The 22972-nt window shown below is 37.5% G+C and overlaps 1 protein-coding gene across 2 annotated transcripts in view; it reads left to right on the forward strand.

Moving 5' to 3' along the window:
- The window catches only part of LOC120518198 (granulocyte colony-stimulating factor receptor-like), an 87785-nt gene that overhangs the window by 38559 nt on the left and 26254 nt on the right, over positions 1 to 22972 (forward strand). For both annotated transcript variants that reach the window (XM_039740853.1, XM_039740852.1), the window contains 4 exons: positions 8928 to 9010; positions 17338 to 17470; positions 21240 to 21427; positions 21915 to 22078. In XM_039740853.1, the coding sequence (XP_039596787.1) occupies positions 8947 to 9010; positions 17338 to 17470; positions 21240 to 21427; positions 21915 to 22078 (549 nt within the window). In that variant the 5' untranslated portion in view covers positions 8928 to 8946. The remainder of the gene's footprint in view (positions 1 to 8927; positions 9011 to 17337; positions 17471 to 21239; positions 21428 to 21914; positions 22079 to 22972) is intronic.

Consider the following 22972-nt stretch of genomic DNA (forward strand, 5'->3'; position numbering starts at 1 on the left):
TAAAAATAAATGGCTGCAGGGGTCCCCCAGGACCACCGCCCCAAAGTGCTAACAGCCCTGATGCCAAGCATTGAACTTCTCTGACTTTGTTCACCATTACTTTTAGCAGGTTTTCACAAAGAGAAGGCAGACCACAATACAACAATTTACACTAGAAAAAGTTGTGGTAACAATTACTTATTTGAAATACATTCTTTGTATTATAAACTTCCTATCTGTAACATCTAAATCATAAAAGGGAACTCTCATCTTTACTGAGATACTGGAGTCCATGTCAGTGCTAAACCTTTTTTATATCTCTTGTTTGTACACAAAGATGATCTCTACGAAAGCCTATTTAACGTCAAACACACACACTGTACGTGTTTAACTCACTCCTTAAGAAAGACGTAGCAGTGGCATTGTTACATACAATATATTTACAAGCTTTATAATGAACTAGTTACTCCTCATCTGGAGTACTGTGTGTAGTTTTGGTATCCAGCCTACAAAAAGGACATAGCAGTGCTGGAAAAAGTCCAGAGAATAGCAACTAGGCTGATTCCAGGACTACAGCACATGGCCTATGAAGAAAGAATAAAAAATCTTAGCCTTTTCAGTTTAAGCAAAATAAGTTTAAGAGCAGACATGATTGAAGTGTTTAAAATTATTATATATATATATTATGTATTAATTTTGGGCGGGACAGTGACGCAGTGGGTAGCGCTGCTGCCTCGCAGTTAGGAGACCCGAGTTTGCTTCCCGGTCCTCCCTACGTGGAGTTTGCATGTTCTCCCCGTGTCTGCTCCAGTGTTCTCCCACAGTCCAAAGACATGCAGGTTAGGTGCATTGGCGATCCTAAATTGTGCTTGGTGTGTGGGTGTGCGTGCCCTGTGGTGGGCTGGCACCCAGCCCAGGGTTTGTTTCCTGCCTTGCGCCCTGTGTTAACTGGAATTGGCTCCAGCAGACCCCCGTGACCCTGTAGTTAGGATATAGCTGGTTGGTTGGATGATGGATGGATATATTATTTTTTTCCTTTATACAGAGAACCATAGACACATGGTATAAGTGGCCAAGTAATGTGACAGACAGTAGTACTTTAGGGACTTTCAAAACTCGACTTAATGTTATTTAAGACAAATTAAGTGAATTGGACTGGCAAACTTTGTTGGGCTGAGTGACCTCTTCCCATCTAGATTGTCCTAATGATCTACTATACAGACAATGGTGGAATTCTGACCAACATCCAACAAGTTGCCACTCCCTGGCACCACCATTAACAAAAATATATTTAAATGCAGTCTTCACTTAAATTAATATAATACTAATGGATTTTAGACATTGTGAGAAAAATATTTCTTCATCAAAACCATTTGAAGAAAGTCAGCTGTCATCCGTCTATTTTATATTAGCTATTTAAATAGATTCAAGTTAACTCAAGAACCAAGTAATTCATTTTTTTTTATACATTTTTCCTTCCAATGCTTAATAAAAACTTTACAGAATGAATAAACAATAAACATTTCTTGGGAGGCTAAAAAAAAAAAAACAAGTCTTGAATTTTTTTTTTTTCTGCTAAATATTTAAGCATTTAAGCCAAGTTTTTTAAATATTCCACTAATTTTTTCAGTGTAGATTTACCAAACTGAAGACACCCTTAAAACAGTGGGGAGTTACATGGAACTCTCTTCCTCTTTACTTTGGTGGACTGAAACTGTTAGAGCTCATACTGATCAGTGGTTTTCTTCCAATGCATATTATATTGAAGGGGACGACATGCTGACTAAATGATCAATTAGGTCATTTTTGTAATTGGTCACTTTATTTCAGACTCTCACCTTGTGTATGTGCATGTTTTATGTTGTGTGATTTTCCTTTTCCACATTTTTCACATTTACTGAACCAACTGTATGAAACCATAAAGACCAACAAACAGCCATGTAAAAATAGCCATCACTACACTATAAGTTGAGGGCAAACCCAAAATATGTGGTGAAGGGAATAAAAGAAGCAGAAGGCTCTGGTCTCAGGAACCTTGAATTGTATTATGTGAGCTTGATAAATGATGAATAGCATGTTTTTAAACTTTATCGATCTGTGACTTGCATACAGTGAGGAAAGTTCTGTTCTTTGGAGCTTTCCTTTCACATTTGGATGTAAATGTTCAATATTCAGCCCAGCATTTCTACTTAAAATTGGAAAGCAGGATTTTTATATATTCATTGAGATGATTTTAAGAATGCACTACTTGTAAAACTGGACTTTTCTTAATCCAAGGAAACATCAACTCAACTTAACTAACATGACTCAGCATACTGTAAAATATAATAGATATACTTAGTTACTAGAAATATAGAACCCTGATAAGATAGATAGATAGATAGATAGATAGACAGATAGATAGATAGATAGATAGATAGATAGATAGATAGATAGATAGATAGATAGATAGATAGATAGATAGATAGATAGATACTTTATTAATCCCAAGGGGAAATTCACATAATCCAGCAGCAGTATACTGATACAAAGAAACAATATTAAAGAGTAATAAATATGCATGTAAAAGCAGACAATAACTTTGAGTAATGTTAGCATTTACTCCCCCCGGGTGGAATTGAAGAGTCGCATAGTGTGAGGGAGGAACAATCTCCTCAGTCTGTCAAAATAAAAGAAATTTGGAAACTACAGCTTTTGACTGCATTGACCCTTTTAATTGCTAACTCATATGCCATGTATGGAACTGATTGAAGTGATCCTGTTTAATGTTTTCCAAAATGAAATAATCCATTTAGAAAGAAAATTTGAAGGTTTGTATAATTTTAGCCTTTAAACTTGTAAATGTATCTGGCACTATGAAGCAAAGAGTTTCATTTTGGGTCAACAAGTGAATACAGAAAAAATACCTTACATACAGTATATATTGTACTTGTATTTGTCCTTAAGTCATAAATAATGACATGAAGGGTGCAGCTCACAGGTCCACAGTAGCTTCTCATCTGCATATCATGAGACCCTTTGTTTTTCGATTCCCGTTTGAGTTCTTGGACTTCTACCTGTACATGGTTACAAATCGAGTAGTGACACGATTTTATTCAAAAAATGTACTAAAAAGTACATTTGGTCATATGTGACTTAAAATAAAATTGTGAGGCACCCATAAACAATTAATTTAATTCAACTGAAATGCATAGATTTATTAAAGTGAAATTTCTAACCAGCTTAACCATGGAAAGAAAATGACACATCATATAAATGTTGACTGAAGTATATAGGATAATGGTTATAATTGGAGAATTTTTCAAATTGTAAGAGTTATTTTTTGGAATCATTTAAGGAATCTATGCATTTTTACTTTTTAGTGCATTTTTTAATAAAATCATGTCACTTAAAAGTCTGTTTTTAATGTATTTTTAGCCACACGGTTCTCGGCATGTTACAGAAACCTTGACTTTGGTGGGAAGGTGATTTGACAGAAATGACTTTAGTGACAGAGTGGATTTGAACCTACAATGTTAAAGTGAAACATAACATTCATTCATGTGAAGTACTGGAAATTTGTGTTTGTCTATCGGAGAATCGAAACTTCAGTCTTTCTTAGAAAAGCCTAACACTTTATCCACTGAGCCAATATCGCCAAATCACTAAAAACAGAATTTTGCCAAATTTGTATATAAATGAAAAACTGGTAAAATTAAAAAAAGCATCTGAACAGGGAGGGTAAACTGAAAGAATGGCCATAAAGTCAAGGAAAATTAAACACCTTCCTGTACAGAAGAGTTTTAAGTTGTTTTTTTTAAAGAATAAATTGAGTCAGCCGATGTCATTAATTTATGGAGGTCATTCCAAAGTCTGGGAGCTGGAGAGCCGAAGGCTCTGTCACCCATAAAGCGCAGGTTAGCTTGGGGCACCACGAGTTTGAAAGAATCAGTGGACCTTAGTGGGTGGACAGGAACAGAGTGATAGAGGAGGCTAGTGTTGTGATATGGTACAAAGCCATTTAAAGTTTTATAGGTTAATAATTGAATTTTATGTTCAATTCTATAAGAATGTGTGTGATATCCTCTTGCTGAAGAGTTCTGATTCAACTGGAGCTGTGACAACAGATTAGAAAGGGGACCTGCCAGTATGGAGTTACAGCAGTTGATGTGTGATGTGATAACAGCATGGACATGTTTCTCAGCACTGGAAAATCAGTGAACATGGGATAGGTTTAGGAGGTGGAAGTAAGAATGTCTGATGACATGATCACGAAGGGTGATTGAGAAGGAGATTATATTCTTAAATTGAGCTTTAGTGCCAATTAGCATGACTTTAATTTTGTTACAGTTTCTTTTAAAGGGTTATGTTCCATCTAGGTACTGATTTCACTGAGGCAAGTTGTGAACTGAGAAAGCTCTGATTTTCAATATAACATTGAAATAGATCTGCGTATCATCCACATTGAAATGATAACCCAGTCCAAAACTAGGAATATGCTCTGGGGGTAGCAGGTAGTTGCAGAAGAGTAGAGGGCCAAGGACAGAGCCTTGAGGAGCTCCTAGTGTGATGGGCGCTGAGCTGGATGTGCTGTTGCCAAGACTCACAAACTCTTACCTATCAGTTATGTTATGTAAACCACTGGTGTCCCAGAGATATCCAGAATGCTCTCCACTCCAGACAGTAGAATGCCGTGTTTGACTGTCATAAATGATGCTGCACTGAGGTCTAACGGAATGAATATGCTGGTTTTCCCATAGTCTGCAGCCATAAGCAAATCATTGTTACTCAAAGCAGAGCAGTTTTACAGCTGTGCTGAGCTCTGAAACAAGACTGAAGTGGTTCCATCATCATTACAAGTTAGGTAACTGGGGAGTTGTCTTTAAGTACTCCATAGGTGACACCATGTACTTTAGGATATGGTAATTATGTACAAGACAGATAAGCATTATACACTCTGTGACCTAACCTGTTTTGCCAGGAATGACAGGCACACCAAGTATTTATCCTGTCTAGTAAAGAAAGAAATGCTAATGACTAACAAGAATGAATATTAACAATCTGAAAAATGCATCTTTTTTACAATTTTATTACTGTACTATTGACTGTAACTAACTGAAATCTAAAATTGTAATTGTAATGAAGATAGAACTGAAAGATGGCACAAGAAAAAGAATGAAAATGTAAACCCACTATAGACCTTTGCCTATTGAAAACTGAAAGAAGCAGACAGACAGCTGCATGATTCCCTATCAGGAGAGGATCACAAAATGCCCTATTGTCAGTGAAATCAAAAATACACAGTAGTACACTGTTTTTAATATGCACTTTTGATATGTGCGTTGTTGTATCTGAGAAAGAGAGACATGACTGGTGAAAAGATAAGAGGACTTTGCAAAACTTTCCATTTAAAAAAAATACAAACTTGCAACGTAGTTAACATCTTTACAAACAATCTCTGAGTGCCACAACTGCTATACCATGAATTCAGTGTACCACCAGTAATATCAGTGCTTTGCTAAAAATAAAGTGGAAATGTTATGGTTGAGTTAATGACAAAATAAGTACAGTATGTACCATCAGAGCTACATAGAAGAAAGATGTCGATTATATCTGCATTTTAATACTTTTGCTTACTGTGAGAAGAGAGCGAGAACACCGAGATAGACTTAATGTGATAAAATTTGTTTCAATCATGAGGGACAGAAGAGGGCAATGTGATGGCATGGGGTGGTGAAATGCTGAGAGGAGGCACCCACAAAAATGCATTAGTTTGATTTGGTACTGATCTTGCATTGTCAGGGTTTTCTAGCACTAATAAGTCATGTTGAGGTAAAAATCTTTGTAATTATCCCGATTTATGCTCCTTTTTCTGAACAGAACATAACTTTCTCAAATCTACTTAGTCCTCTCAGGGCCAGAGCCTAACCCTGTAGTACAGAGTACAAGGCAGAAAATAGCCCTGGACAGGAGATCAGTTAATTGCTTTCTTTTTTTAGATACATTTTTTAGTATTGATCAATAATATGAGGAGATTATAGAAAAACAGTGTCTTACATGTCCCAAAAAAGTATCGTAAACAGATGAACCTGGGACTAAAATAAAGCAGATATGTATCAAAATTATATATATATTTACATATATGATAGATAAAAAAAAATATATATATATGCAGTATATATACATAAATATATATATATATATATATATATATATATATAAATATATACAGTTTATGCTATACAGTACCTGTCAAATAATACAAAAAGTACACGACACTTGTTTTGCCCTAATTGGGGCTCGGTAAGTGTACACACCTCAGATGTCAGTATAATCAGATATATATATATATATATATATATATATATATATATATATATATGCTTTATTTTAGTTCCATTTCCATCTGTTTATATTTATTTGAGACACTGTAAAAGACCTATTGAAGACCTTGAAGGTTAGTGACTAGAGAAGCACGAGATCAACTACTTGCATTCTGGTCTCGAGCTACACCAGCTCTTGCCACTTAACAGTACTAGGTCAAGATGATCAGTTAATCATTGTTGTAGAGAGTGCAGGAAAGGAACAGGTCAAAAAAGGAAGACTTCCAAAGTTTAAAGGATAATATCCCAAAGGATTTCTATTAGTAGATTAGAGATTGGTCTGGTCTGGTGTCTTGACCAAGTGTGGTCATTAGGGGCACTATGCAGTTGAACATTCAGCCACTTGTTGCCACAGTTGCCAGTTATGTGTCAGCATTTGAGTATCAGGAAACATTATTGGGGTTCATTCAGTGATGTTGTTCATACACTTTTTTCTTTATCTGCTGTGACGGACAGCCGGGTCCCATGCCCGGCCAGTACGCCTCTGCTGCATACGTCCCGGGGGAGCCATCATGGACATTGCAGTACCTTCCCCGGGGCGCTTGGGGGCAGCCTCCCTGGCCGTGGATCCCTCCTCAATCTTCCCCGTGGCTCCATGGGACATGGAGTCCACCACAGCAGCCCGTTGGGAGATGGGGTGGCCGCTAGGGGGTGCTGCGGACAACCAGCTACCACACTGGACGGTTTATCAGCCCCACCCGGAGGTGCAATTAAGACCAGCTGGTCAGGCACCTGGAACACTTCCGGGTGGGGTATAAAAGGGCCTGCCTCCCAGCAATCAAGGCCAGAATCGGGAGGAAGATGACGAGGTTGCCTGGGAGGAGTGGTGGAGCAGGAAAGTGTGGTTTTTGTGTGTTTTGTGCTTGGGACTGTGTTGGGCCGGTGGGACACGGGGAAGACGTGTGCCCACGGCTGAAGAAAGAAAATAAAAAAAAGCATTGAGTGTGAACACGTGCCTCTGCGTAGTCTGTGCCGGGTCAGGCGCTATATAGCGCCTTTATCACACTGCCTCTTTTCCCTTTTCCCTGGATTGTTCCTTGGAAGATTATCTTGGAGAAGCGCTCAGAAACTCTTAAGGCATGAGCATATCAATTTACCTTCTTCCTATTTACCATCATGAGGAGGTCTTCATTATGGCCTGATTGTGGTTGAATGATGCAAAGAGTCTTGTGATTTGTGACGTGGTTGAAGTATGAAATCCCCTAAACAGTTCTGTAGCACCTCATCTTCACCACTTGGAGTTTTTACTGTAGTTCTTCTGTCAAGATACAGGATTCACATGCATGTAAAAATACTGAAAGAACCAGTAGACATAATAATTTTAATGTGTCCTTAAGACTGATCTGTTTGTCTCTCAAGATTGGTTTCACTTTGTCTAAGGGAGGTGTTGTTCATTGGCTTCAGTTTTTGAGCTTTCAGTTGATAATACACTCCTGGCACTTGAAGTGGCTAACAGTCTTTAAATCAAGCCACTGACTGTCATCTTCATTGTGTTTTCTACCGTGTGTCATCAGCTTGGTGTTTTCAGAATTGATCGCCATGTCATATTTCGATGCTGCTTCCTCCAAGTATTTCACCACATGTGCAAACTCAGTTTCACACACTGTTGGTGTCATCTGAAAATAAGAGGTTTGTGATGGTGTGTCCTCCTATGCTCATGGTGCCCTGGTGATCTTTGAGGGCAAAAGTCATGATATTCTCAAGAGAGATGTTAAAGAGCGCAGGTGATAAAATACAGCCAACTGAAATGTGGAGTCACTCTCCTATTGAGCCATGAACACTGCCAGCCTTTGCTTACAGCTGATGGATGGTGTGGTTCAGCTTCTGGCCCCAGGTTGTACTTTTTATAGTAGCCCACATGCCACACCCCATCAAATGCTTTCTTAAAGCCAGCAAAGATATGATAGATGGTGAACTGTACATTCTGAAATAGATTAACAGGTAAGGAAGTGACGTCCAAAAGAGGCAGGACATACAATAGATATTACTGGATAGATTGGATGATAGAAAGTTAGAAATTGCAAACTAGCATGTACATATCACGGACATTCTCAAAATATATGGAGAAAGGTTTAAAGGGTTTAAGCATGACATAAATGGCAGTAAGAGTCCACAAAGACCCCCATGGCATAGTGCGTATGAGGGGTGACAGATTAGTGATGTACACATTCTACCTGTACATTTTAATGGTTGAGATTTTTCTTAGAGTAAAATTCTTGAACACTAAATTCCATGAAATGTGGAGAGAAAATGGAAGATCTCATTGTCAAACGGACTCCCAAAGGCTGGTAGAAAACCATATGTAACATCACAAGTAAAGCTGGCACAGTTCTTGAAGTAAAAGTCATGAGGAGCAGAATCTACAGAGTAAAAGAAATGTAAGTGGGGAGGACAGAAGAACAATTTGTGTTTTAAAAAGCATCTGAGTTGAAGAACAGAACATAGAAAAATTTGGGGGAGAAAGAATAGTCAAGTAGGATTGCAAAGCATGGAGTCTGCAGGGTCCATTGTCATCAGAGATATGCCCAGTTCTCTACTTTTCTGAACATTTACATAATAAATTGCTTTTTGTCTGTTTTCATTCAGGTCTTCCACAGGAAGGACTATGTCATCTCTGCAGAGTCTAAAGATACTGGTGGCCTTGGCTTCACTTCTAAATCTAGGAAAAAGTAAGTGTGCTTCGAGAGCTGACTTCTTCAAGCTCAGATATTAGTTGTTGGCATTGGAGCTACAAAATGGTATGCTACAAAGTAAATATTCTGTTCCTGTATGCAGCTCAGTCACAGAACATTCAATTTTTTTAGGTTACCGCTGGTCCTTTTCACTGCAGCATATAATGTTATATCTCAGGGCTGTAAAGCAGCTAATGGTTACTTAGCTTATTCCAAGGGCATGCAGTTTTTGGTTTTCACTGTAGACAATGTTATAATTGGAGGACAATGTTTTATATAATTGGGATCCATTGTTAGTCTGACATCTTGTTTTCCTGTTTATAAAAATCTGGAATAGACCCAAACATTTCAAACAGTGCTATGGAGGTGTATTATGAAACTAACCTTAGACCCCAAGGGACCAACAATTACATGACACAAGGTATGCTTCAGCTATTGGACCTTACTGGCTCTTCAGTCACTGAACATGGTTGAGTCCAATTCAGTTTAATTTATTTTGTGCAACACACATTAATGATTACAGGCTCAGAGCGCTTCAGCAAGAATACATCATGATTTGTTGCTTATTTAGAGATTTTAGGCCTGTAAATATAATTCAGACATCATTTTACTGATTTTAAGCCAAGGAATCTGGGCATTGCATTGATTTTTTAATCAGGTGCAATTCTAATGGTGTTAAAAATGAATCACAGTCTCCCATGGTGTTCTCTTGTTTTCATTATGGGCACCACCATGTTGATGACCCACAGTCAGTGACACCATTACCATAACAATTTATAAGCCAGCAGTACAAAGGCGCTCATTGTCATGTTTTTGGATAAAATCTAATAATTAGCGGTACTGTCTGAGCATTTAAAAAAATCTCTGGTGTTGAGCTCCTTTCAGCCCCTCGACTAAGATTTAGGTATTAATTTTTTTGCCTTGGCTTATTCAACCATTTTTGTTTCTGACACTCTGGCTAAGTTTCTTTATTTACGAGGCTTATCTCCCATCCTGGGCTGTGATTACTAAATCTTGTCTTCCAGTTTTGACTATTAACTGATTATTATTTAAACTCCATCTTCTGATGGCAGTCGGTACTTTCAGATACAATGCATCAACAGAAACGATTAAACTATTCACGATTATATATATATGGCCCCCTGAGTAGCCGTGAGTTGAGGTAATTCTTGGTAGCGAGAACCAATCGGATCACTCTCTGCTACCAAGATTCTACCAAGAAGTGAAAGTACAGGGAAATCACGGCCCATATCGGCTACCAAGAATTGACCAATCGCGACCCGTTTAGCTACCAAGAATTGACCATTCACAACCCGTTTCTCCTACCAAGAATTGACCATTCACAGCTCGTTTCGGCTACCAAGAATTGGCCAATGACGGCTCGCTCTGCTACCAAGAATTGACGAATCACGACTACCAAAACTCAGAGAGGGCAGGCCAACCTCTTGTCAGTTAAAGTATACTGCAAAAGCTTGTTCGAGTCGGCACACAGACGCTTTGCGATTTGCGTTGCTTTTTGAACTGTCTAAAAATGTTACTCACTAGTGTCGGTTTGTGCAGATTTATTTAATATTTGTGCAACACATGTAAAGACAGATATAATAATGTATAAATATAATAAACATTGAATTGTATAATCATAGTTTACAGAGTGAGCTTTGAAAATAATAACATGAAGTGCTCTATAATTATAAAAATACAAATCATAGAGAAAATGAACCATGTGTACATATTTCCTACAAAAGACCCTTGGGAAGTCTTTCTGATATATAAAGACCAATAATTGTTAATGAATTACTGCAGTAAAAATTATATATATAGGCCTACTAGCAGAATACCCGTGCTTCGCAGCAGAGAAGTAGTGTGTTAAAGAAGTTATGAAAAAGAAAAGGAAAAATTTTAAAAATAACCTAACATGTTTGTTAATGTAATTGTTTTGTCATTGAGATGAGTGTTGTTCTCATACAGTATCTATATACTGTATACATATATATCTATATCTATATATATCTATATATCTATAGCAAAATACCCGTGCTTGGCAGCGGAGAAGTAAAAAGAAAAGGAAACATTTTAATAAAAACGTAACATGATTGACAATGTAATTGTTTTGTCATTGTCATGAGTGTTGCTGATATATATATATATATATATATATATATGTGTGTGTACATATACACACACACACATATACTATGGGGTGCCAAACAGGCAAATACATTGATTTTGTGAATATATAAAGTCGAAGTCAGAATATATAAAGTCAAAACTTGAATATATAAAGTCACTGTCGGAATATATAAAGTCAAAACTTGAATATATAAAGTCATCGCTGGAATATATAAAGTGAAAACTTGAATATATAAAGTCAGCGTCAGAATATATAAAGCGCTGACTTTATATATTTAAGTTTTGACTTTATATATTCCAGCGCTTACTTTATATATTCAGAAATATTCCAGCCGTCTTTATATACTCAGGTTTTGACTTTATATGTTTGGGAATGACTTTATATATTCAAGTTCTGATTTTATATATTCCAGCGCTGACTTTATATATTAAAGTTTTGACTTTATATATTCAGAAATGACTTTATATATAAAACTTTTGACTTTATATAGTTAAATTTAGTCATCATTGCATAACTTTTTCTTTACCATAGAAATTTAAAGACTAAATTCAACTTCCATTCCTAACAAAGATATTTCTGGCGACTAAATAGAACCTACTTATATCCAAATTCGAGCTATTGAGCGCCGCCTGCCTGCCTGAATAAGTCACCCTCGCTTCGCTCTTACTTTTTTACCATTCATTTAATCATGGCTAGTGGCAGAAAAATTATAAAATGGAAGGAGGATTAAACTGAGTATGGCTTTACCAAAACAATTATTGATGGCGAATCGATTATTCATAAAGCTTCAATTGGTGATCTGTTTTTCTGTGTTAACCTCATATTTTTTAATACTTCTTCTCAAACCAAGGGTGTGCGAGGGTAAAATGAATCGGGAAGTGCTGATCAATGTAATCGGTGTACCATGAAATCATGCATTGACAGAAGTTCCCCTTTGCTTGTATTGCAAAGTGTGATTAAATGTGTGATTTTTTAATGCGTTATGGAGCATATGCATCGAAGCTTCTCAGCTGTGCTTGTGCTAAGAAAAGGAAACATTTTAAAAATAACCTAACACGATTGTCAATGTAACCTTTTGAAGGAATTGCCTGGAGGATTCAGTGTGGAGAAACTGTAGAGAAAGCGTGTGTATTAACTTGTGGATTTTTCTGTGAGTATTTGGTGGCAGCGTCACAAATTCGCTTCCGTAACACTGTGTGCGGTAGCTGCGGAGCTCAGCTCAGAGCGAAATGAGGTGAATGGGAGGGGAGATGATGACGTGACTCCCCCACTCGCCTTAACTGTCAATCCCCCACAAACACAGTCTCTCAGAATCTGCATAAGCACAGCCCTTCACGTGCAATTTTAACTTAGTTACAAAGTGATCAAAACTCTCGTTTATATCCTGTGTCCTCTCATTAAACTTGTATCCCACATTACCCGTGGGCATGACAAACGCCAGCGGCAGCCTGTCTATGAACTTAATTTAAACTTTAGGTTTACATCGTGCTTTGTTTCCGAAGTAGCAGCACTCATGAATATGGTAGTATATGTCACTCGCTCACTTCTTATTGTTTCGCTGCCTTCTCAATTATATAATGCATGTTTTCTTCAGCGCTTTTTGGAGGTCTTCCTGGTTTTCTATGCACTGCGTTGACAGTCAGTTCACGTGATTAAGTGGGAGGCGTGATGATGTCACATGAAACTCCGCCCCCCACGTCTTTCCAGCTCAACTCCATTACAGTTAATGGAGAAAAATACCTTCCAGTTATGACCATTAGGCGTAGAATTTCGAAATGAAACCTGCCCAACTTTTATAAGTAAGCTGTAAGGAATGAGCCTGCCAAATTTCAGCCTTCTACCTACACGGGAACTTGGAGAATTAGTGATAAGTCAGTCAGTGAGTGAGTGAGTGAGTGAGTGAGGGCTTTGCCTTTTATTAGTATAGATACTGTGTATATGCATGTACCTGTAAAAAACAAGAGGCTGGTATGCTTTTTTTTTAATACTTAAGACTAAATTATGCTTATAAAGCAGACCTACACCTTTAATACTCAGATGATTCTAATCATGCTGTACAATAGTATATATACAGTGGTGTGAAAAACTATTTGCCCCCTTCCTGATTTCTTATTCTTTTGCATGTTTGTCACACAAAATGTTTCTGATCATCAAACACATTTAACCATTAGTCAAATATTACACAAGTAAACACAAAATGCAGTTTTTAAATGATGGTTTTTATTATTTAGGGAAAAAAAAATCCAATCCTACATGGCCCTGTGTGAAAAAGTAATTGCCCCTTGTTAAAAAATAACCTAACTGTGGTGTATCACACCTGAGTTCAATTTCCGTAGCCACCCCCAGGCCTGATTACTGCCACACCTGTTTCAATCAAGAAATCACTTAAATAGGAGCTGCCTGACACAGAGAAGTAGACCAAAAGCACCTCAAAAGCTAGACATCATGCCAAGATCCAAAGAAATTCAGGAACAAATGAGAACAGAAGTAATTGAGATCTATCAGTCTGGTAAAGGTTATAAAGCCATTTCTAAAGCTTTGGGACTCCAGTGAACCACAGTGAGAGCCATTATCCACAAATGGCAAAAACATGGAACAGTGGTGAACCTTCCCAGGAGTGGCCGGCCGACCAAAATTACCCCAAGAGTGCAGAGACGACTCATCCGAGAGGTCACAAAAGACCCCAGGACAACGTCTAAAGAACTGCAGGCCTCACTTGCCTCAATTAAGGTCAGTGTTCACGACTGCACCATAAAAAAGAGACTGGGCAAAAACAGCCTGCATGGCAGATTTCCAAGACACAAACCACTGTTAAGCAAAAAGAACATTAGGGCTCGTCTCAATTTGGCTAAGAAACATCTCAATGATTGCCAAGACTTTTGGGAAAATACCTTGTGGACTGATGAGACAAAAGTTGAACTTTTGGAAGGCAAATGTCCCGTTACATCTGGCGTAAAAGGAACACAGCATTTCATAAAAAAAAAACATCATACCAACACTAAAATATGGTGGTGGTAGTGTGATGGTCTGGGGTTGTTTTGCTGCTTCAGGACCTGGAAGGCTTGCTGTGATAGATGGAACCATGAATTCTACTGTCTACAAAAAATCCTGAAGGAGAATGTCCGGCAATCTGTTCGTCAACTCAAGCTGAAGCGATCTTGGGTGCTGCAACAGGACAATGACCCAAAACACACCAGCAAATCCACCTCTGAATGGCTGAAGAAAAACAAAATGAAGACTTTGGAGTGGCCTAGTCAAAGTCCTGACCTGAATCCAATTGAGATGCTATGGCATGACCTTAAAAAGGCGGTTCATGCTAGAAAACCCTCAAATAAAGCTGAATTACAACAATTCTGCAAAGATGAGTGGGCCAAAATTCCTCCAGAGCGCTGTAAAAGACTCATTGCAAGTTATCGCAAACACTTGATTGCAGTCATTGCTGCTAAGGGTGGCCCAACCAGTTATTAGGTTCAGGGGGCAATTACTTTTTCACACAGGGACATGTAGGTTTGGATTTTTTCTCCTAAATAATAAAACCATCATTTAAAAACTGCATTTTGTGTTTACTTGTGTTATATTTGACTAATGGTTAAATGTGTTTGATGATCAGAAACATTTTGTGTGACAAACATGCAAAAGAATAAGAAATCAGGAAGGGGGCAAATAGTTTTTCACACCACTGTATTATAGATATATATATAGTTAATTATATATATATATATGTATATATATAAGTGGTGTGTATGCTTGTTTACTAGAACACATATAGTTATTTTGCACTAAGTATATAAACATTTCCCTTTGCAATATTTCCAAATATTTATTTTTACCTACTTCAAATTAATTAAATGTCAGCATCATCAAGAATATATTACTTCCCAAATGTTATAAATACATACAAACACAAGGCTGTGCAATATTATTTATTCATTCTTATTGCGCTTTCATTTTTATTTTATCCCTCTTGATTATCTGTGCAGCCATCACAGATCATAGTAAAGGCGCTATATAAGGAAGTGAAATGCATTATTATTTGTTATTTATTTCAATAGAATGGGCAGGCAGTTTGTTTAAGTGTGATTTTTAAATATTATTTGTTTTCTGTGTGTTCCTTGATAAATCATTCACTAAACATTTTAGTTTAATCGAAAAAGAAAAATAAACAACTACATCTGCAATGTAGGATTCAAAGCACCGTTCGTTGAAGAGAAAGCTGTTTTTTTTTCCATACGGCAATGTGCCTTGAGCGGGATTCGAACTCGGGTCCCTACAATAATTTCTGGTAGATCGTCTATCAAGAACTGCAGCTGTACCTCGACTAATGCGTGATATCCTTTGCGCAGAGTGGTGGCTCTGAGGCTAAGGATCTGCACTGGTATCCCAAAGGTTGCCGGTTTGAATCCCTGTCACTGCCAAAAAGAGATCCTACTCTGCTGGGTCCTTAACCTTTAATTTCTCCAGGGGCGCTGTACAATGGCTGACCCTGCGCTCTGACCCCAAGGGGTATGTAAAAACTAACAAATTCCTAATACGAGAAATTGTGTAAGGCAAAATAAAGAACAAAAAAATATTCACATACAGTACATGGACTTATAAATGAGGATAAACACACAATAAAAGAGAGTAATTTCAATGATACAAAGTAATTATGACAATATGTCCATTAACATTGTAATTTAAACTTCCAGTTTATACTGGAAAAAAGGAAAACAAAAACTGCAGTATAGAAAATAAACATCTGAGGCAGCTTCATGGCTGGTTTCAAGCAGACGAAGTCACATTAGGTGCAGAACTGGCTCAAATACAGAAAACAGAATGTTATGGTGAAAGAAATACTTCCTGATTTAGGTAATGTTGTAAATGGTGACGTACACAAATCAATGCCCAGAGCCATTGCTCTTTTTAATTTATGAAAATTATCTTAATTAAACTGTAACTACCAAGCTGCTAAAGTCTGCTGATGACATTAAACTAGTAATAATGACAGATATTCTTAAGTCAGCAGAATCATTTCCTAAGGACCTGGACAGAAGTTAAACTTGTTCAGATATGTGGCAGATGAAATTATGAACTATTATAGATAGGAAGTAAAAATGTTAGATTTCAATACATAAATCGGAATCTAAACTTAAGAGACTAACTTTAACTTAACTACTTAAACATCTTACAGGAAGAACTTTGAAGTGAATGGCTCATCACTGTCCACATTCAGACAGTGTACAGAAGCAATTAAGAAGGTTACATAGCATAAGAACAAATCACAGGAGGCTATTCTTAGGCTGTGTTTGTACTTTGAGGACCTTAAAAATTTGACCTAATGATATATTGCAAATATTATGTAACTAGACATTGATGAGTTAGGTTGGGCTGAATGGCTTGCTCTTGTTATTCCTATGTTCTTATCCATCTGCAATACTTCCAGGTTAGATAGACAGCTACACCAAGATAATGTTTTTATGAGATCTCAAGTACTGTACCTTTGGAACCATACACCTCTTACTGCTGGGAGATAAGCTAAGGTCAGTTAAATGTGGAAACCACCCTAACTATCTTTAACTACTAAACAGTGGATCAGAAAGTTTGGTAAGCAACACAGACCCTTTAAAGAATCTTTAAATAAGTTACGAGTTTTCTCAATGGGGTGATGTGTCAAATAATTCAAGAATGGTTACTTTGGGATCATCAGTGACAGCAACCTGTACCACTGAAGACTAATGTACTTACTTTGAAGTGAAAGATCTGCAGACAAAATGGAGTCTTGGTAACAATCCAATCCTTCTAACCTTTCCAAAAGTTAAAGAAAATACAAAGAAAGCTGGTTTGCATTATAAAGCACTGGGGAGATCTATGTACAGTATGTTTGATATAAATGCTTGTTATATAAACATGCAGTTAGTAAATGTTTCTAACTAAATTAAAACAGTACCTCCCCATTTCAGCTTTTTTAAGAATATGACTACACTAAAGTTCTAGGAGTTTTCAGATTTGGTCAGCACTGTAATGAGGAATGTCAAGTATTATGTTGACGAGTCAGATAATAATCAAAACACACCCTGATAAATCAGACAAAAATTCTTTAAAGTGACTAATAGTCTACTTCTTCAATTGAAAAGTAAGACATGACATTTATTGTATTTTGCAGTTTGGTTTGTTGTTAACTCTATAATTCTTTTACCTTTGGTAATGTTTTTAGGTCCATCTTCTTCTGAACCTCGAAACCTTGCCTGCATGACAAATCTGACAGAACCCAGGACACTTTCCTGCTGGTGGGACCTGGACAGCAACATGTTTATTCCAATAGACATAGTCCTGCATGCTTCACTATGGTAATTTAGTTGTTCTAAAATGCTCAGTTCAAGTTTACAGTACATGACATTTGATTCACAACTACATGCTTTGCAAAGGCCAATCCAGTATAACCCATTCCATGTCTACTTTATCAAAGTTGGGGTTTTAGAAATTTTGGAACCTGTGAACCTGTGCTTTTAGCAGTCCTTATTTTGGACTAGACACCAATTTGTATGATTGGCTTACTTTTCAGACAAGACTTACTTTCTTTTTAAAACAATGAAGTATAAGGTCCTTAACATTTTTTCTTGACAAATGCCGCAAATAAATAGAACATTTAGGGAACTTCCCCCTCATATATCTTCATTTCTATTCCACTTGTCTTAGAGAGGGTCTCAGTAGTAATATTCTGGCAGACCAGACCACCCTATGCTCTTAAACGTCTTCCAACTGCTGCTGGGGAAATAAAACTCCTTCAGCTGAGCTTCTCACTCTATCATGAGGAATAATTGAATAGCCCTACAATGGCCCCACAGTATGACCGCCTGAACTTGTAATGACATTTTTTCAGTGATATCCAAAGCTCCAGGCCATAACTGAGGATAGGAATGTAGGTCATAACTGAGGATAGGAATGTAAGCCAACTGGTAAATCTCAAGTTTTGTATTAGTTCTCAGCTATACATTCACTCTGGTTCAACGTCCTCAAAACTGCTCCTGTTGTGCCGATTCATGATCATATTTACCATCACTCATGAACAGGTTCCTGGGGCACATGGGGTAGTTATTTACTCCTTACCAGAAGTGAAAAAAATGGCCTCTTTTTTCAAGGAAAGGACCATGACCTTGGATTTAGAGGCCTTAATTCTCATCCCAACTGCATCACACACAAACCTTTCCAATGCAAGCAGAAGATCACAGTCTAACTGAGAAACAGTCAACCAACTCTTTGGCCTTACACATATATTTCAGGGGTCAAGGCATTTTGACAATCTTGTTTGTGTGTGCTTTGAAGACTCAGAAAAAGCTTAACGTCTTCAACCCTAGAAGCTAGCAGAAGGTGCTTCAAGAAGGTGGATTCAAGACCAATGATCAGCCATTTGGTCCCTGTATTTTGTGGCGTGAGAGTTGTGTTCACATATTGTCATTATGATGGATTGATTCAGTGTGGACCAAAAGCGTTTTTTCACCTGTACATGTGTGTTGTAATTCCATCATTTTGGAATGTCCAGAATGTAAGTATGCATGTATTTTGAGATTGGGAATATTTTTTAAATAATGTTATTTTTTGCACCACAATTTTTGGATTTGATTTTCTACTACAGTTATCTCCATTCTGTACATTTTCTGATAGCTGCAGCCATACCATTGTCAGTAATGGTGTCTAATGCTACCCATGTGGCAGCTGAATGCAACATGTGACATTATTTTGTCCATCTATTATCCAACCTGCTATATCTTAACTACAGGGTCACGGGGGTCTGATGGAGCCAATCCCAGCCAACACAGGGTTAAGGCAGTAAACAAACCCCGGGCGGGGCGCCAGCCCAGCGCAGGACATTATTGTGTCACTGCTATTTAAGATGGTGGTGTTTCGGATTGTGATTCTAAACCATTCCTCATTAGCTAGGGACCACCTTCTTAGGGAGTTAAGCCTTTTGCGTATTTCTTGACTATGATACTGGTTTAACAATTTGGCAGTCATGCTTTGGCATTTTCGCATCTCCTAGTTTTTTCCTGTGCTAGTTTTTTGACTTCACATTCTCTCATCTTCTGGTACTAATGGTTTTAATTTTTACTTTGCCCTTTCTTGTCCTTGTAGCAGAATATTCAAGATTTTAATTTTCAAGGAAGAAACATCGAGGTGTGACTGAGGATTTCAGAGTAACCAATTTGTGAACCTAACACTTGAACATTTGCTTCTGATGGATGGAGTTATCTTCTTGGCTTCATCAGATAAAAATCCACATTATTTCTTGTGAATATAAGAGTCATCAATCAGACAGGGTCTCCATTCCAGTACTTTGGTATAGGTTTCTCTCAGTAGTTGGATCACATCATTTTCTCCCTCCCTTTTAGAAAATGGGGATTACCATTCCAGTCCAACAGTCCTGAGGCACTGGCAGTGCCAGGGTTTTCCCAAGGGGTGAACAGTGTCCTTGGCAGGATTTATGTTATGTGCTCTCATGGGATTGTTGTGTTGAGTGGTGGCAGCAGGGAATAGCATTGATGTAATGAAATTGCTACCTAGCTGGTCTGTGAAGCTGTTAATGCTATTGATACCTTCAGGTGTTTCACTAGATTTTTTGCACATTTGCATCCTCCCTGATCTGTTTTGTCATTCTCTTCTCATGTCCACGACAGTGTTTCTAAATGTGTCCCTACCTCACCATTTTTCTACCAGCTAACTTAATCTTCCCAGTCTGGTTTAGTTATGCTGCATTCTCTAATAACGTTTAGTTTGCACCTGATGAGGTAGTTGATGTAAGACACACTAGCCTCCATTTTTGAACAAGGCATCTGCTCTCTTAATAACTTTATAATTCATCATGAATAAGAATTCAAGTTGTGTGTGTTGTGGCATTAAATTATTTGTGTGTATTTTTATTTTTATGTATGTGTGAGGGGGGACTGCACATTTTGGATGTGGGCCACTTCTCCTTTTGAGATGGCTTTGGTCAGCATTTCCAAACAACATTCAGGTGCCACATTAGCCAGAACACTCCCATACCTTCCAGTGTTGTCATGGTTTTCAAATTAGTTCCCATCCACCCCTGCAGGCTTAACTCTGCTAAGTTCTTATTTCATCACAGCCAAAGAGACTGACTCAACTCCAACCAATGCCTCTGTCACTGTGGCCTCCAAAGAGGATGTATCTGCTATGTTTTTGAGTTCCTCAAAGTTCCTCAAAGCCAACATCCCCAGCTGAGGTCAACATTTCCTGTGAATAGCCTCAATGCAGTCTGAACTTTCTGTGTCACAGAATGCTTTACCAGAAACAATTTAATGCTAATCATTTAACATGGCCTTATGAAAGTTCACCTATATACCAATTTTCACCCCTCCACTGCTATAGCCATAATCTTTTTAGCTTCTTAATTAAATATAGAGGCCCTCTAACTTGGACCTGGCAGCTTCCAAAGTCACTGGTGTCTATCAACAGGTTGGCACCATAATGGTCATAGCTCTATGCAGCTGCTTCCACTACTGATATCTTTAGCAGGGGTCCATTCAGACTCTGTGGTCCTGACCTCTGTGTAACATATACATTAACAATGACAAATTTCAGTCATTACAGAAAATAATGAAAAATAAATAAAAATCATAAGTTTTCAGTGAATGTGTATTATCAAAAAGAGTCCCTTGCACTTGATCTCTTAGATTCAATATTTGTTATCAGCAGTTACAATCTGTTTTTGTTTTTCTTTTTGCATTTTTATCTGATTTCTATCTGCAAAGAGTAATTTGCAAACCCTACATATTTAACTGAAACCCTACATATGTACCGCCTAGGTAAACAAGCAAATTAATTCATTATATGTTACTGTGTAACAGGTTCACTTGCAGTAAAGCAAGAAGATGTTTTTTTTACCAGGCTCACTCTTATCAGTGAGACACGCAGAGTATCTAACAAATATGTCTTTTCACGCCAGCTCCCTCATTCTAATAAGAGAGGTTCAGAAGGTACAGTGAAGAATATGCAAGCTGAAGGCTGAGGAACATGAGAATACAGAATTATTATTTATAATCAAATAACAAAGTAAGCATTATATGCAAATATCCATTTTTCTTTCCTTCGTTTATTTAGTAATGGAAAATGCAGACCCTCATGCTCTGAGAAGGAACGTATCTGCATTCCAGAAATAGGAGCCAACAAGTGCACATTTCCACGTGCAGACTTTCGTTTGGGTTCTGAAATTAATATTTACATCACTGTGAACAATACTCTAGGACGTCAAACTTCAGAAAGTCTGTGTCTTGATCCCTTGGATGCTGGTAAATAATTATTTTGTTAATTTTTTGGCAATTGTAGTGATTTTTAGTGTCTTCTTCTATCACTATTTTATTTAGTTTTGATATAGTATAGTTCATTGACCACTTTTCATTACATCCAGCACATATCGGCTAATCCCAGCGAACTTCATCAGCATTTTCACATTGCAGCAGTGTTTGGTGTGCACGTCTGTTATGGTTCAGTGACAGCACAACATCTGTATAAAATAAGGACCAGATGACAGAGAGATGGCCGTAATTCTGGGGATGAGGTGGTTTTTGTGTCTGCTCCTTGGCGGGGACTAAGGCTTTGTCTGGATACCATAGCAGACACTCTCTTAATTTGGTCAAACACATCATAGCCACACAGAAGTAGGAAAAGCTGGAGATAAAGAAGGATGTGCTCTCACACTGTAATTTATCTTGAACTATGGATAATTACTCCTGTCTATGCTATAAATTGTGTTTGTTCCTCTCTTATATTTTTTAGTAAAATTAGATCCACCAGTCATCCACTCAGTTGAAACCGACACTGGGCTTGGTAATTGTTTGAACCTCCACTGGATGATTCCAGAATTCCTGCATTGGCTGGACGACTTAAGAGGTGAAGTTCGCTACATGACCGAAGGTGGACAAACATGGCAAATGAGAGAGGTACACAGGAAAATCATTTTTCAATGGCCTTTCTGTAAATTAACATTTTCCATTATTTCGTAAAATTATTTTGTTATTTTGTAAAAGTACTGAATTATTTTGCAAAAGTATTGCTCTATTTTATAAAACAATTGTGTTATTTTGCAAAAGGATTGCATTATTTTGCAAAAATGCATTACATTATTTTGTAAAACAATTGTTATTTTGTAAAAGTATTGTTGAAAAGTATTGTAGAGTTAAAATTTTGCAAACGTACTGCATTATTTCACAAAATTTTTGCATTGATTTGCAAAGATATTGGACGTGCATAGCTTGCAATCAAGTGACAAGAACTGATGTTATAGGCCCACAATAATTCTGCCTGAGCTGAGGCATAACATTGGCAGACTGTTAGCTAGCATTCCTGACTCATGGTTCTAGGGTCTCCATGAGGTTTGCACATTCTCCTCGTTTACATCACAAGCAAGCAAGATCTTTGAATACTGGAAATGTGTAAGGAATACTTCTCAATTAAGAAAAAATGTTTAGTCCTTTATGTGCTATGAAGTAAATAACATTCATCCCCTTTTTCCATCCCCAACCTGAGCCACAGAGTGTTCAAGGTATTAATACTAACCACTGCCCCACCAGACCACACTGTTTCAAAATATCAAAAAATTCATAACACACCCTTTTCTGATTGGCTGTGTGACTGTGTCCTGCAAAGGACTATGGTATCATCTATCACATCTGCTTCTTTCTTTACACGCAATGCTTCTGAGATAATCAACTGTGACTCTAAACTGGATTAAATTTACTCCTCAGCATATGCATGATTTAACCTATACCTATAGCTTTTGTTCAGTTTTTGTTACTTGACTGCATACTACAGTATACATGCCCTTAATCTCTCCT

This window comes from Polypterus senegalus, chromosome 17 (genome assembly GCF_016835505.1).
Source record: "Polypterus senegalus isolate Bchr_013 chromosome 17, ASM1683550v1, whole genome shotgun sequence".
Taxonomy (NCBI): Eukaryota; Metazoa; Chordata; class Cladistia; order Polypteriformes; family Polypteridae; genus Polypterus; species Polypterus senegalus.